Here is a 14,514-nt window from a genome sequence, read left to right on the forward strand (position 1 = left end):
CAAGCTGGGGCCATGCAACTAGTTTTCTCCAGTGAAATGTGAATTGACTTGACTTTGAAGCCGAGGAAGTAACAGGCCAGAGTGCCTAGTCTATCTTCCCCCCACATCAAAGTGACTTGGGGGGTCCTGCCATGACCCAAAGAGAGAGCTGTTCCATGATTTCATTTTCTCTGTTCTCTTTTTCTGGAACAACTGCTAGTTGGATGTTGGACTTTCGGAGATCATCTGCTTGATTTTCTTTTATTTCCAAGAATCATCTCTTCATCTACTTTTCTGCTTTCTGGAAACCAGTTGGAATTTGACCACACAGAAAAGGAGGTTCAGCTAAGCCTTGAGGGTTCAAGCATCACTACTGGTTGCCTTTCTTTATGGTAATGATATTATACTCAAAAAGCCACATGCTGTGACATGAACAGTTATTTGAAATGGTGTCACACATTTCCTAGTACATTCTGCTTTGAAGGAAAGTAAAAAAAAAAAAAGATCACAGGGGTGCATTTTTTCCAGTAAATAAAAGATGAAATGACAAGACTCAAGATTTGGAGAGAGAGAGAGAGAGAGAGAGAGAGAGAGAGAGCGCACGTGTGCAGTTTCAGGCATCCACCAGGGGGTCTTGATGGGGGAGTACTATATGTGTATTCCTACACGGTTAGCATAAATCAGTTAAGTGCTTTCATAATTCCACCTGTTTCATCCTTTTTACTGGTCATATGCCTGCTGCTAACGTAAGTGGTGCTTACAAGGTAAGAAAGAAATGCCTTTCCTCTGGGCAGTGCCAGCTTCATGTCAGTGCACCCGTTTGGTGAGCAGTGTGCTGGCTTTTATGCACAGAAGGAAACCCGGCCTGGGAGACCCAAAGCTCACCCTCCAGAGTGAACTTGGTCAACCCTATTGGTTTCCCAGCAGTGCCGCCACTCTGCCTTGGTTTTTTTGGCCTCTTGCCATTCTCAGGTTGAGCCCATCATGTGAAGGCCTAGGAGGGAGAGGGAACCAACTAGTACGTTGTCTAGTCCTGACAGCCACGTGGATATTTTTAAGCCTTTGCAATTGGATGAGATCGCTTAGCTATGATGAAAGAAATAAGAGGACAAAGGAATCCAGACCTCAGACTTTGCGAGTCACTTGAACATGTGGGGATAGGCATAGGGGAAGGAAAGAGAATTTACTAAGGGAGGAAAAAGAAAGTGTAGAGACAGAGTCGTGAGAGGAAGGAGGAGAAGAGAGAGAAACAATCAAAGCCCGTGCTTTCTGAATAGCTGAGGTGGTTATGTGATTGTCCAAATCATTATCATAATTCACAAACCACTGAAAGTAATGCCAGTATTTCTGCCGTCTCACAGATCCATCTCCTATGTCATAGGTAAAAGCCTCCGATGCAGATGCAGGAGCCTATGGCTTTGTTCAGTATTCTCTTTATGACGGATTCCAAAGCGATGAAGCCCCTCCAGCATTCCGGATCGACCCACACGATGGGCAAATCTGTGTGTCTCAAGATATTGACAGGGAAAGGGATCCTGCCACCTTTGATCTCCTGGTGAAAGCGAAGGATGGGGTAAGTCTTTGTGTATGAAATTTCAAACATTCTCAAAAGTGAACCATGAAGTGTACTTTGTAGAGAGTCAATTATAAATAATTGGCTTCCCAAATTTCATATACCCATCACCTCTTTCCTTTGCCTGAGTTTTTTTTTAAAGCAAATACCTGGCATTATATCATTTTACTCATTAATAATTAGATAATATCTCTAACAGATAGTGGCTTTTAAAAACTATAACTACAATACTTCAGCAGTATATTATTCTTTGATAAAATCTAATATGGATTCCATGTTAAATTTTCTGGATTATCTAAGCATATATTTTAATAACTGGTTTATCTGAATCCATATCCAAGTAAGTCCCTGAATTTTTATTTTTGGCATGCAAGTGGTGTATTAAATATACTTATCACATATGTTTTTTTTTTCTTTCCATAGCTTGTCATTTCTTGTCCTTAATGGTGTCTTTTGAGGGAAAATGTTTTTAATCATAAGAAAGCTCATTTTATCAATTTGTTTCCCTTTATAGCTAGTGTTTTTTTTGTGTGTGTCATTTTAGCAAGCAATTGCTAAACTTAGAGATATAGAGGTGTTCTCTAACATTCTTTTCTAGAACCTTCTCATTGTTTCACCTTTCAGATCTGTTTTTTCAGTCTAATGTTGGGAAGGTTTTTTTCATTATTTCTCCAGTATGGTATTCAATTAATCCAGAACTCTCGACTGAAACGACCTTTCTTCAATGTAATAGAGTCTCACTGTTGTGGAGAACCATGTGATTGTGTATGTGTGTCTCTCTGGACACTCTCTTTTTGAGCTATTTGTCTGACTTAGTGGTAGCAACAGATACTCCTAATCATTTGAATTCTCTAATACTTTGTACTATCATGTATTCTCTTAGCTTTATCTTTGGCTATCTCTGATAATTTGCATCTCCAAATACATTTTGGAAATATCTTGTTCAATTTCCAGTACATTACAGTAAAGGTAGACTAGTATGCACACTGACACTGGGATATTTTTCACTTACTGTATTTTAAAGGCTTTACTTGTTTCTTTTTTTTCCATCAGAATATCTTTTTTTTCGTGTACTTCAACTCAGATATCTTAGCAACACTGAATAAAATTTTTCCAATAAAATATTCTCCCTTTTTTCCCAAATATATTTCTTTTGATGTATTTGAAAGAAATGGTGCTTATCTCATTCATTATGTGAGTATGCACAGGAAGAGTAATTTGAGGGTAATCTGAGGCACCTGCTAGGTGCCATTCCATGGATCTGTTTGTTTTTTTTTAATTTGTTCTTTTTGGAAATACATGACAATAGAGTGTATTTTGACATATTACCCACACATGCATTATAACTTACTTGTTTCTTTTTTAAAATCTACTTATTATTCCTTTGTGTAGCTATATACTGCTAACACTTCTATGGGCTGATGTTTCTCATTTGAAATTAATAGGAGACTGTACCTACTTAAGACATGAGTCATTGGGAAAATAAGTCTAATTGTATGCATTACAAGTAAACATATAGAAGCTAATATGAAATAAACTAATTTATATTCAATAAGATATTTGTGTTCTATTTGATTAGATTGTTGTGAATACCTGCTATGTGGCTTCCGGAATCCTTGATCCTATGTAATAAATATGTAGGAAACAAAGGTAATAATAAACAGATGAGTTTAGATTAATGTAAGTCTCTGCAATTATTTAAAGCCCAATATATCCACACAGATATTAATATAAGACTTTAAAATGTATTCTTAATAGATCTGGGGACAATTATAAAAAGGCCCTCTAGAGATGAATAACCAGGTTAAATCAATACTGCAGGAGTCCAACACCTATTTCTAATTAGCTGGTTTCAGAAGATCTTGTAATGATGTGTAGAAGTGGTTATCTTTATACAAATTGCATCATTTGGTGCAGGAAGTATTTTTTTTTCTTTTTCCATAGTTCACTAATTAGGAGCACTGTAGCGGAATAAGAAAAAAAAATCAATGCAATCAATTTGAACTCCCTTGCTTACTTCCATTTCCATACTCTACAGACTTATCCCCTAAAGAATGGAGTCCCTGCTGTATCATCCAAGTGCTACTTTAACCACCCATCCCCCCCTAAAGTATCTCCAGACTGAACAAATGGGATACATTTTTCCCCAATCAAGAGGCACATTATTTTTAAAGATAATTATATTTAAAGATAATTTAAAGATAATTAAGAGAGATAACTTACTGTTAGGAGTTAGATGGGGTATCCCCCAAAAGTTTGCATTTTATGAGACAACACAGAAGGTTTGGAGGAGAAATGACCGGGTTATAGCCTTAACCTAATCAGTGAATTCAGCCCTGATAGGATTAACTGAGTGAGAAGTGGAGGCAGGTGGGGTGTGGCTAGAGGAAGTGGTTCATTGGGGGCATGGCTTTGAAGTATATATTTGTATCTGCCAAGTGGAGACCCCTCTCTCTGCTTCCTGATCACTATGTGAGCCACTTCCCTCCGCCACACTCTTCTGCAGTGATGTTCAGCTTCTCCTGGAGCCCCAGGGAATGGAGGCAGACTTCAATGGGCCGAGACCTCTGATACTGTGAGCCCTCAACTAGACTTTTCCTTCTCTACAATTGTTCTGGTGGGGTCTTTCAATTGCAGCAGTGAAAAACCTGAGTAAAACACTGTCTATGTGCAACTTTTGACAATTTTTAGAAATAAAAAATGAGACAATCTTTACATTGATGATGTTTGATGAGTCAGAATATTCAAACTTATAAAAACTCCTTGTTTTGTAAAAAGAAAACACTTCTAAAAAAAAAAGCACACAATATTTCTATTAGAATTGCAACACCCTCCCTATGGGTTCTTTATATTCAAATTCTCACTCTCCTTTTTCGGGTGATCTCATTTTTAGCCCAGTGCAGAACTTAGTTTCCAGAGAACTGCTCTGACCCTCCCTGTTTTAATGTAGGTTTTCATTATTATTTCCATATGGTAAGGACTATAGATCATGAGTAGCTGCCATTAAAAAAATAGTTAATACAAAGCCAAGAGGAAGGCATGCCACCCTTGTGTCACTATGCCACAAGGGTGATAGAGCTGTGCAGGTTGGGGGAACATGTGCATACAGTGAAATAACAAGTTGGCCAGGAGGCCTAAGGAGAGAAAGCATTGTGAACTAGAGCATTTACTGTGGTTTCCAGGGATGGGCAAGGCAGAATTAGCAGTTTTAGTATTGACTGGTTTGAATAGTTGCAGCACACTCTAGGACATAGAGACTGTACCAGTTGTCTAATACTTGATGCTAGGTTGATCAGGGCAGGTGGACAGTGGCGTGGCATATAAAAGCCTAATTGGGATATGGGTTCTGGATGTTTGTTTGCATTTGAACAGAGAGTTGTTCACTGTCCTAGGACTGGGCTAAGCCTGGGAAGGGCTGTCCTCCAGGGTCATCAAGGCCCCAGATGTCAAAGCATCCGAATATAGAAAATAGGAGATATGGTTAATGCACTACCCTGGGGGGTCTCCAGGAAGAGAAAGACTAAGGGCTCATCAGAACTCCTGGAATATTGGGGCTGTACAAGAGAAAATCTTTGCAGCTACCTCAGTTCAATACCAGCTTATTTTACATAACAGTGATATTGAGGCAATTCACCTTTTGTCCACGTGTAGCATCTTAAATCCTCAAAGGAAGTTTTTGTCTTGACACAGGCTACTTCCAACACTTTCTTCTCCTTTGCTGCACGTTGTCCCTGGCAAGCTTCACCAGCGCTGCTCAGTCCTGGGCAGACAGCCCATGGACTCATCAGCAGCTGCTTCACCCTCCTCACTGCTTCCCCATCCTCCTCCTTGGCTTCATCTTCATTTTCCATGGTTTACTTTATCTCCATTCTCTTCTGAGTTTGTCTCCTCTAGAAGATTTTTAGCTGCTGGTTCCATCTCCACCCAAGTCTGTCTTTCTTCAATCTTGTGGGACTCCAGGCATTAAAAGTCATTGAGAATCACCTGCTTCAAACATGCCCCCCAAACAGAAAGCAGCCCATATCCGAGACCAGAGTGGCTCTAATGCCACATTGGTTTTCTTCAGAACCATCTTCATCCTTCCAACTGGCCTAAGGCAAAGGACACTCATAAAATGGTGACTATGGCCCCATCTTCTATGACAACCACTTTGGCTATCTCTGTGGGCTCCTGTGTGATGACTTCCCCAAATTCCTTCTTGCTGTCTATCAGCCTTGTCCCCCACTTTTTTGCCTCTCCTGTTTTCTCTTCTCAGACCTAGGGTGCTTCAGCTTTTCAGCAAACCAGCAGTCTGTGTTATCATGGAAGTATAGCTCACTAATGAAGTCATCCTCCAGGTTATCTTTCTTATTACAGACACTCCCAAAGAGCAGTATCTGATGATTCATGTCTACAGCCCCCCCAAAGCCAGACATTGGAAAGGGCTGGCTTTACTCTTGGAGTAAACTCAATCCCAGTCTACACTCATTTGCCTTCTCCTTCCTCAGAGGAGTAACAGATAAATGCAGCATGATTGTCCATATCTTTATTGTTTCCAACAGCCTTTACAGATGTTGATGTTGCCCACAAGAGTGATAGACATATGGCAGCCCAGCCTGGGTGGAAACCCAGACCCTCAAGTGGACAGCTTGCTTTACAGAAATATGGTTAAAGGTATACATATCCCTTGTTATTTCATGGAAAAAGAATTAGCTGTTTCTTTTAATTCCATCTGAGTCCACTCTGACCTTATGGAAGGATATAATTTGCTCCCAGGTATTGGTGGCCACACATAGGACCCTGGGTTCCATGTAGTGGTAAAGCTTCTTTCCACTGGGAGAAGAAAACTGTCACCTTGAGACACCACCACTGCCTGGAAAGCACAGTGCCTTGACCTTTGGGTCAGGTATCTTTTCTGACATTACAAATACAGAGCTCATTACACAAACATGTATTTTGGTCACTGAAAAATTCACCTCTGCAAAGCATCAATTCATCATTGAGCATAAAAGGACACCTTGAACCTTGGTGAAGGTGAAGAACATGAAATTTCTATGTCTTTTTAGCATGTATTGTTTGGAATCTGTGTCTTTTTAGCATGTATTATTTGGAAGTTTGTTATCAGGGGGGACCTTTAAGATCTACCCCTTTCCTGAACGCTTGGACACCTTCTCCATCTTGATGGCTACCTTCTTCTTCTTGCTTTTCCTACCCATCTTGTGGATATAAGGCCACATAGTGACCCAGGGAAGAAACTGTACCTGGGAATCCTCCAAATGATGTCCTCATGGGAACAGTGCTTGGCATGAGGCAGGGATGCATCTTAAGACAAATTCTAGAAGAATCCATTCTATCCGCCTATCATAGACTTTTAACAGTTTCCTAACCTTCACCCTGTTTGGACTTAACACTGCCTCTAACATTCTTTACGTTTGCCTCAGAAAGTACAGAAAGAAAGCCACATATGTGCTTTTATGTTGAGTGTGTCTATGTGCACACACAAATATAATGTGTACACATACACACACACACACACACACCTATATATATATACATGTAAATAAGTATAGATGCACATGTACATATATGAAGTTATCCAGTATACAGCATTACTGCATAATCTTCATGAAATTCTTCTGTGATAAACTGTGAGTTTTGACAGGGTGACCTCTGCATTTGTCATAATTATTCTGTGTAATATCTACTAGCCTTGTATGTCCCTCAGAAATCCATCCTCAAATAGGTCAGAAAAGATGAAGATAACAAGGCTGGTAATGACTCAGCAGGCTGCCCCTGAAAACAATCCAGATTGCACCCAAAGGAAAGATTAGCTCAGACAAGATATGTTAGGTTCAAAATGTTGCCATTCAGGCCATAATGAATTTATTCAAAACAATAAACTGACGCTTGACAGAAGTTCTTTAATTTTACATAATCACCTTGACAATCTATGGCTTTTCCTCTCATCCTTTCTCTAATAGATGTCCTCTAAGCCCTTGGTAGGAAAATTGCTGGAAACTCATTTACTGGTGGTTCCTAAGAGATTTTTATCTGTTAGTAGAAGAATATTTCTTATAAAATAACCCAGATGTTCTTGGCTTCTTTGTTGCTACTCTATTTATCTTTGTGGCGACTGTCAATATTTTTTTTAACTCCATCACTTCTACTCGACTGATATTACATCTGAAATACTCAATTTTTTTTCTGTTCCTGCTACTGCTATTTATCTCACACACAGTAGCCATGGTGAAGATGCTATAAAATGAAATAATGGGATCAAATAATTGCCAACCACATGGTTTTCCCCAATAAAATTCTATAATATAATTAATTCCAACCTTATATCTAATTTTTATTTTTTTAGCCATGTATTTTCACCAAGTGGAGCTCTCATTTTTGGAACATGTATTTATTAACATTGTTCCCTCATTTTTTGCTGAATTCTGTAGCTGAAATGTGTCTGAAATATAGCTATTTCAACTCTGTCTCACCCCTCTAGGCTTAACAGAGGATTGTGTCAGACTAATAATATAAAAAGTAAATTGACTCAGCTTCTCACCATTGTTTATATTAATGACAAAGTTGGCTATTAAGGTTATGCTATTTAGTGTGTGTGCAGTGCAGATTGAAACCCAAAAGCAAACTTCCCAAGTAAAGGGCATGTTCATTTTAATTCTAATAGCTTATGTAATCTCACTTTCTAAACAGTGTGCAGGTACTTATTTCTCTCTTTTGTTTCATTGATTACCATCCCCCATCCATTTCAGAATGCCATTGGGCAATTGTGCCTCATGTTTTCTAGTTCAATTTTTCTGCACCATATCTGAAATGAATTGCCCACCATTCTTTCATATATTTCATAGACTAATTCCAAAATGTCTTAGATACCACTTTACTTCATTCTTGTCTGCAAGAGTTTAATCCTCTCTACCTTCCGTTACTATCCATATTCTCATCTGCACCCTGCTCAGTTCATGCCTTAATTTGAATCTCTTTTGTACTCACAATTTCTGTCCTTCTAAACTCTTCTATTATGCTCTCTAAAACCCATGGTCCATCATTTAGCATATCCCTTTATACACTCAGCCTGGTCTCTCTCTGTTCCTTTATCTCCTTGCCCTGATTGAAAATAGTCTGAGGATACCAGGTTCTTCCTGGCCTCTGAAAGGGGAGACCAGAATTCCATAAATTACAAGACAGGAGGTAGTGAGATAGGGCCCTCCTGATGCCCAAGGTGTTATCTAAGTCTTTTCTACTCCATTCTTGAGAAAACAATTTGTTTTTGAGGTTCAAGTTGTCAGACTATATCACAGACATTCCTTTTTATTGTTATCATGTTTTAAATCCCTTTATCACTTTGGGATTTTTTTCTACCTTGCTCATAGTCTTTCTCTTCACCACTGTATTCATCAGCTTTCCATTTCTATAACGAAATGCTTGAGATAATTAAATCATAAAGAGAAATGGTTTGTTTTAGCTTACAGTTCTATAAAGGTTCCAGTACAAGATGGAGTAACCCCATTGATATGGGCCTTAGGTCAGGTAGCAAATCATGGCAGAAATGAGTGGTGGAGCAAACTGATCACCTCCTGAGCCAAAGAGGAAGAGGCCAGGATCTCACAGTCCCCTTCAAGAGCACCTCTCCAGTGACTTAAGGATCCCCAAGAAGGCCCTACAGCCTGAAGGTCCAGAGCATCTCTTAAGAGTGCCATTCTAAGGACCAAACCTTTAACACATGGAGCTTTGAGGCCATTCAACATCTAAACTATAGCAACCACTTTTTCCTCATCAATCTTGGAGCTTTCAATATTTATAACTATCTTATACTCAGAATATCACAGCTCCTTGACTTTGTCATTGCAAAGATCATCACCTAATTAACGGTAGTGAAGTGTCTGAAATCTTGATTTCAAGCATGTTACTTTCTGATCAGCATTTTTTTCTTCCTGTCTCGATTACTGGGGGCACCTCTAATCCCATCTCCCCATAGGAAGATCAACTGGTTTATTACCCATCATTGAAGCCATTCAGTTGCAAACACCCTTCCCTAGAACTCTCCTGGTAAAACCTTAGCTTTGCCTAAACTCAACTCTTCACCTTTTCTGCATGTGCTTCTCAGCAGCCAAATGTGCCTGGAGAAGAGGAGCCCATCTGCTGGAGATAGGAGGGCCTTTACCTTCTTGCTACCAACTCTACTTATCTACTCATCTAGTAGTTCATTCTCTACTTTCTTCTTGTCATATTAGAGATGTCCCTGTTTGCATCAGAAGCAAATCCCTCCTGGTGTTCAGGGTCAGCCTACTCAAGGTCATCACTTTTCTCTTTTTCCTGCATTATTAATTTCTCAAATTCTCTTGAATGACTCCCATACAAGGCAGAATAGTGATCTCTTTTTTAAAAAAAAAAATCTTTAAAAAAAACTCCTTCTAATTTCATATACTTTCTTAAAAACCATTTTATTCCTTTTTTCTCTTCCATATTAAATCTACTTAAAATAGTTGTCCCTGTTTTCTCACTTATGCACTTCCTTTGATGGATTCTTCCTTTCCAATAAAACTGCTTTTATCAACAGGATTACAGTTGTGCTGTATCCTGGCATTATCGATTCATTCATTTTTAACTTCTTCAACCTTTCAGTGATTTGAAAAATATTCTTTGAATGCTGCTCTGCTTGGCTTTGTAGACACCCCAACTTACTGCTTTCTCTTTACTAAGCTGAACCTTCATTTTTCTTCACCTTTGTTCATAAAACTTAGACTGGATCACATTGACATAGAAGGCTCACTAGGATGCAAACCACGACGCACACAAACTAAGAGATGTGAAGAATAGATATTAATATTCTGCTCTTCGGGAGTCCCAGAAGACAAGAACAAAGAGAATAGAGAGTAGACAATTGCCAAAGTAGAAATAACAGCAGAAAATTTTCCATATCTGCTGATTGCCCCCAGGCAACCTTCCGGCCTCAGAGATATTGTTTGCTTTCAAGCTTGGAGTTTTCCCAAAGTACTCCAGCCTCTCACAGCATAATTTGAGGGCATTAGGATTTGGGTAGATTGCTTAGGAGTTTCTTCTCATAATTTTAAAAATCAAATGATTAAAATTAAATCAAAGTGACCCCCGACTTGTTGGTAGAAAGAGAAGAGGTTAAAAAAAATTAATAAACATTCATGCGTGAGATGTATTGGTTACCTATTGATGCATAACAAGTTATTCCTGAATTTAACAGCTTAAAATGACAACCATTTATTATCTCATGTTGTTTCTAAGGTCTGGGAGTCTGGAAGTGGCTCAGCTGTGTGGTTCTGGCTCAGAGTCTCTCATGATGCTGGGTTATCAGAAGTTTCCATCTTCTGGACAGAAGTTTTGTAATACAGCCTAGGGAAGTGGGCTCTGAAGGGGATAGAGGGAATGAGTTTAGATGTGCTTTCCTGACAGCATTTGGTGGGATACGGATTTCCCAAAAAGGAACCTTCTAAAAAGGGTTCTGTGGTCCAGAAAGAGTGAGTTATAGGGATACAGCTTGACATGACCACAGCCATCTTGGTTGTAACATTATCCCAATGCCTGCAAGACAAACAAAGTTGTTCACAGTGGGCCAAACGTCTTGCGTGCTGTCTACTGACCCCTGCACTGCATTTTAACTGACCTTGGACACATTAATAGTATTTGAGAAAGGCCAGGGACATTCCAGTTGGCAGCAGCCCTCTTTTTTCTAGTTTAGCGTATAAATCCCTTCCTCTTGCCTCAGGGTGTGAGGATAGACCTGTCTTGCTGACACTCAAGAGGTGCTTCTTTCCATAAATCCCCAGTAAATTGCACCTTGTGCTACCTGAGATCCATCTGCCTGTTTCTTTCATCTCATGGCACTGTCTACATGTGGTGGCTCATTCTCATACACCAGGACTGAGTTTCTCCAAAACAGTGCCGTTTTCATTTCTTCTAGAAATGTGCATATAAAAGGCTCTGAGAAAATGAACCCTTATGACTTGGTGAATTTGGCATTTCCCCACCTTTCTGACTAAGGAATCTCTTTATTGATTTATGAATTTTTAAAAATACATCTCTCCCTTACTACCCAGGTATCTCTCTCTAAAACATAGATTTGATCACATCACTTCATTAATGCCAGCAATAGTGTCATGTTGGAATTTAGGGAGAATAAGTGAGTATTTGACTTTTTTAAATTTTGTTTTTGTGATATTTTTCATATAAATAATATATCAGCACAGCAAATGTATACATGACTTGTTAACAAATAAAAACATATGTATTGAGGGCATGCACACCACATGTTTTTTCACTGATGGTGAAACCAAGTTTGAAACCAAACTCCCTTCTGGCTTCTGCTGGTGGGTGGGGTCTGTGTAAGGTAATGGCCTATGCAGCTGAGAAAGCTCCTTTTAGTTTGAGCAGCTAATCACAGCAGGGGCTGCCTGTTAGTGTCACTTGGTCAGCTCAGAGTGTCACAGCCAACAAAGCCTGATTCTTTTCCACTACTATCCAGTGGTGTGTTGCCTCTCTAAATGGTGGCCCATGCCCTCCACATGTGACAACAGACCCCAATAGAGCACTACAACCTCTTACCAGGTTCTTGTTTTGCAAATCTAAAGAACTAAACTCATGGGACAAAAGAAGGCAAGAATGAGAGGAGAAGGATTTATTCAAGTGTGAAAAATAGAAATTGAACTCTTGCAGAAGCAAGAGGAAACCCCCAATAGGGGTTGCTGCCAGTGTGTGCTAGTCTAGGGGTTTATGTAGCACATGGGTCAAAGCTTTTGGTTCAAATTTATGCTAATTGGGGTTTGGAAAAGTACTAAGGCTATTGGGTAGCCCTGCAATCTCATTCAGGTCTGCTCCACTTCTGTTTTCCTCCTGCTGGTGGGGAAGCAGGGGTCAACGTGGTGGGAGCGTGGATGCTTGGGGTTCCACCTGTCTTGCTGTGTGGAGTAGGCATCTGCACCAGGCCAGGTATGGGGTGAGGGGTGGTAACAGGTCTGGTCCCCCTAGCTCAGCCCTGCCCTGGAGCAACATGCCTCAACCCGCACCAGCATGGCGGGCTCCGTGCAGCCACAACCAAGCTCACTTCTCTGCAGGGATTAGTGGGCTGGCCGTGCAGCTTGGCAGCTGGAGAACCGTGACCATGGAGGCCTTCAGCATACAGAATACAGCCCAGATTTGTTAGTTTTTGAAGGGTGGCTACAGGGTTGAAGTGGCCTCTAATCCGGTACTCACAGCTCAAGCGAATCATGCGTCTACACCTGAATTGCTTCCCAGTCCTTAAAAGGAGAAGTTTTAAAAACTCATCTGGTGACAAAACTTATTTGACATTACATGAAGCTAATCACATTCTTAAAATCCTTCTAAGTGTGTCTATTCACCTACTTTGTTGCTCTTGTTATCCCAGACCCTGCTATCTTCTGTTACCTTTCTAAAATGGAAAGTCTTAATTCTAAGACAAATCTCTCTGACTCCAATTATTTAACTTGCAGTGTTCTTCTATTATATTTGATGGCTATTAATCATTAAAAATGCTTTTATCTGTATTGTGCCACTCATTTCAATGACAGGTCTTCAGATGACCCAGCTTCATGGAAGAGGTGGCTTAGCTTTGGGCCACCTGAATTTCTCAAGGCTACACGCCCAGATGTTGGCACAGCCAGACACTGAACCCAGTCTCTTGGCTCTGAATTGTTCTGCCCTACCACAGACCTAGCCACCTAGAGTCTGTCTTATAGACAGTGAGTTCCTTAAAAACAGGGGCCCTGTTTTTCTTTTATTCTGTAAGGTCAAGTCCATGCAAAGCCAGTCTAACAGGAGAGGTAGAATTTATGCCACAGCAGAGCAGAGTAAAAGAACCTCAATTTAAAAGAAGTCACCAGAGGCTTTGAGGATAGACGAATCTTTGTTCTAGTTGCAGATGTGCTATTTATAGTCTCCTTTACCAAGTCACCAAGCTTCTCTATGCTTCGATTTCTTATCTGTGATAGGAAGAAACCCACAAAAACCTTAAAAAGGAAGACTATAACAATTGAAGAAAAAATACATGTAAGATACACCTAAAATACACATAAATGGTTATTAAAATAGGAAAATACCTCCTTTGATGAATTCAGCAGGTAAAAAAATTGAATTTCTAGAAAAGGGAGACTGAGGTGTCTATTTTCCTTGCAAAATTCTGTGACAATAAATCCATTCACTTTGTCTAACATTTGCTGATTTTTTTTTTAATAGCATTGCCTGGTTGAGGATGTTCTTGGAATTAAGTTCTTTGTTCTTAAGGATCTTAGAGTGGAGAAATGTTCATTTCTTCATATTTTCCCCCAGTCTTTTGGTACTTTGCTCATCTGCCTTTTCAGCCCTTCTTCAGCCTGAGTGCTTGAACTTGAGGAGAAACCAAAGAGGAAGAAAAAAAAAACACACATCTGAGAAGGCAGGCTCTTTGGAGGAAAAGTAGAGTATATGTCAGATGTCATGGATTTTCTGCTTGCTTATAATCAGTCTGTGGTCCCCTCTTCCAGTACCTACCCAGACACCTGCAGGTGATTTTACTTTGCTGAAGGTGCAGGCCTGTCTGTATTGTTTGTTCACAGGCCAGAAGGATGTGTGAGCACTGTTCTATTCCACTCATGACTAGTCCTCACTTCTCCTGTTCTAACTGGTAACTGGCAGGGAGGGCTGTGGAACTTTACCCAACTTGGAACATGGAAAATCACTATTGCTAAAGATTTGTTTCTCAATTCCTTTTTAGTCCTCAAAGTCTGGTATACAGGGACCTTAGAATTATAAGAGCCATTTCCAAATCCATTGTCAGTTTCACCCTGAACAATGCCGTCTTTCTTGCCCTGCCTCACCCTCCACATGCGCTTCCTCCCATCCGCACAGCGGCAGGCCTCTTTTAGTCTCATGCCAAGCCTCCTTCACTGTCATTCTTGTTCCTCTTTGCTCAGTGCCTCCCTGCCGCAGTGGGAAAATGGAACAAA

General features: G+C 40.0%; 1 protein-coding gene across 1 annotated transcript in view; it reads left to right on the forward strand.

Annotated features, from left to right (window-relative positions):
* Dchs2 (dachsous cadherin-related 2) overlaps positions 1 to 14,514 on the forward strand; it is a 259,692-nt gene that overhangs the window by 129,270 nt on the left and 115,908 nt on the right. Inside the window, exon 2 of the mRNA XM_046459227.2 lies at positions 1,361 to 1,552. Coding sequence (XP_046315183.1) covers positions 1,361 to 1,552 — 192 coding nt within the window. The remainder of the gene's footprint in view (positions 1 to 1,360; positions 1,553 to 14,514) is intronic.

The sequence above is a fragment of the Marmota monax genome, unplaced genomic scaffold (assembly GCF_021218885.2).
Source record: "Marmota monax isolate L192 unplaced genomic scaffold, Marmota_monax_Labrador192_F-V1.1 WCK01_AAM20220418_F8-fsc00002, whole genome shotgun sequence".
Lineage (NCBI taxonomy): Eukaryota > Metazoa > Chordata > Mammalia > Rodentia > Sciuridae > Marmota > Marmota monax.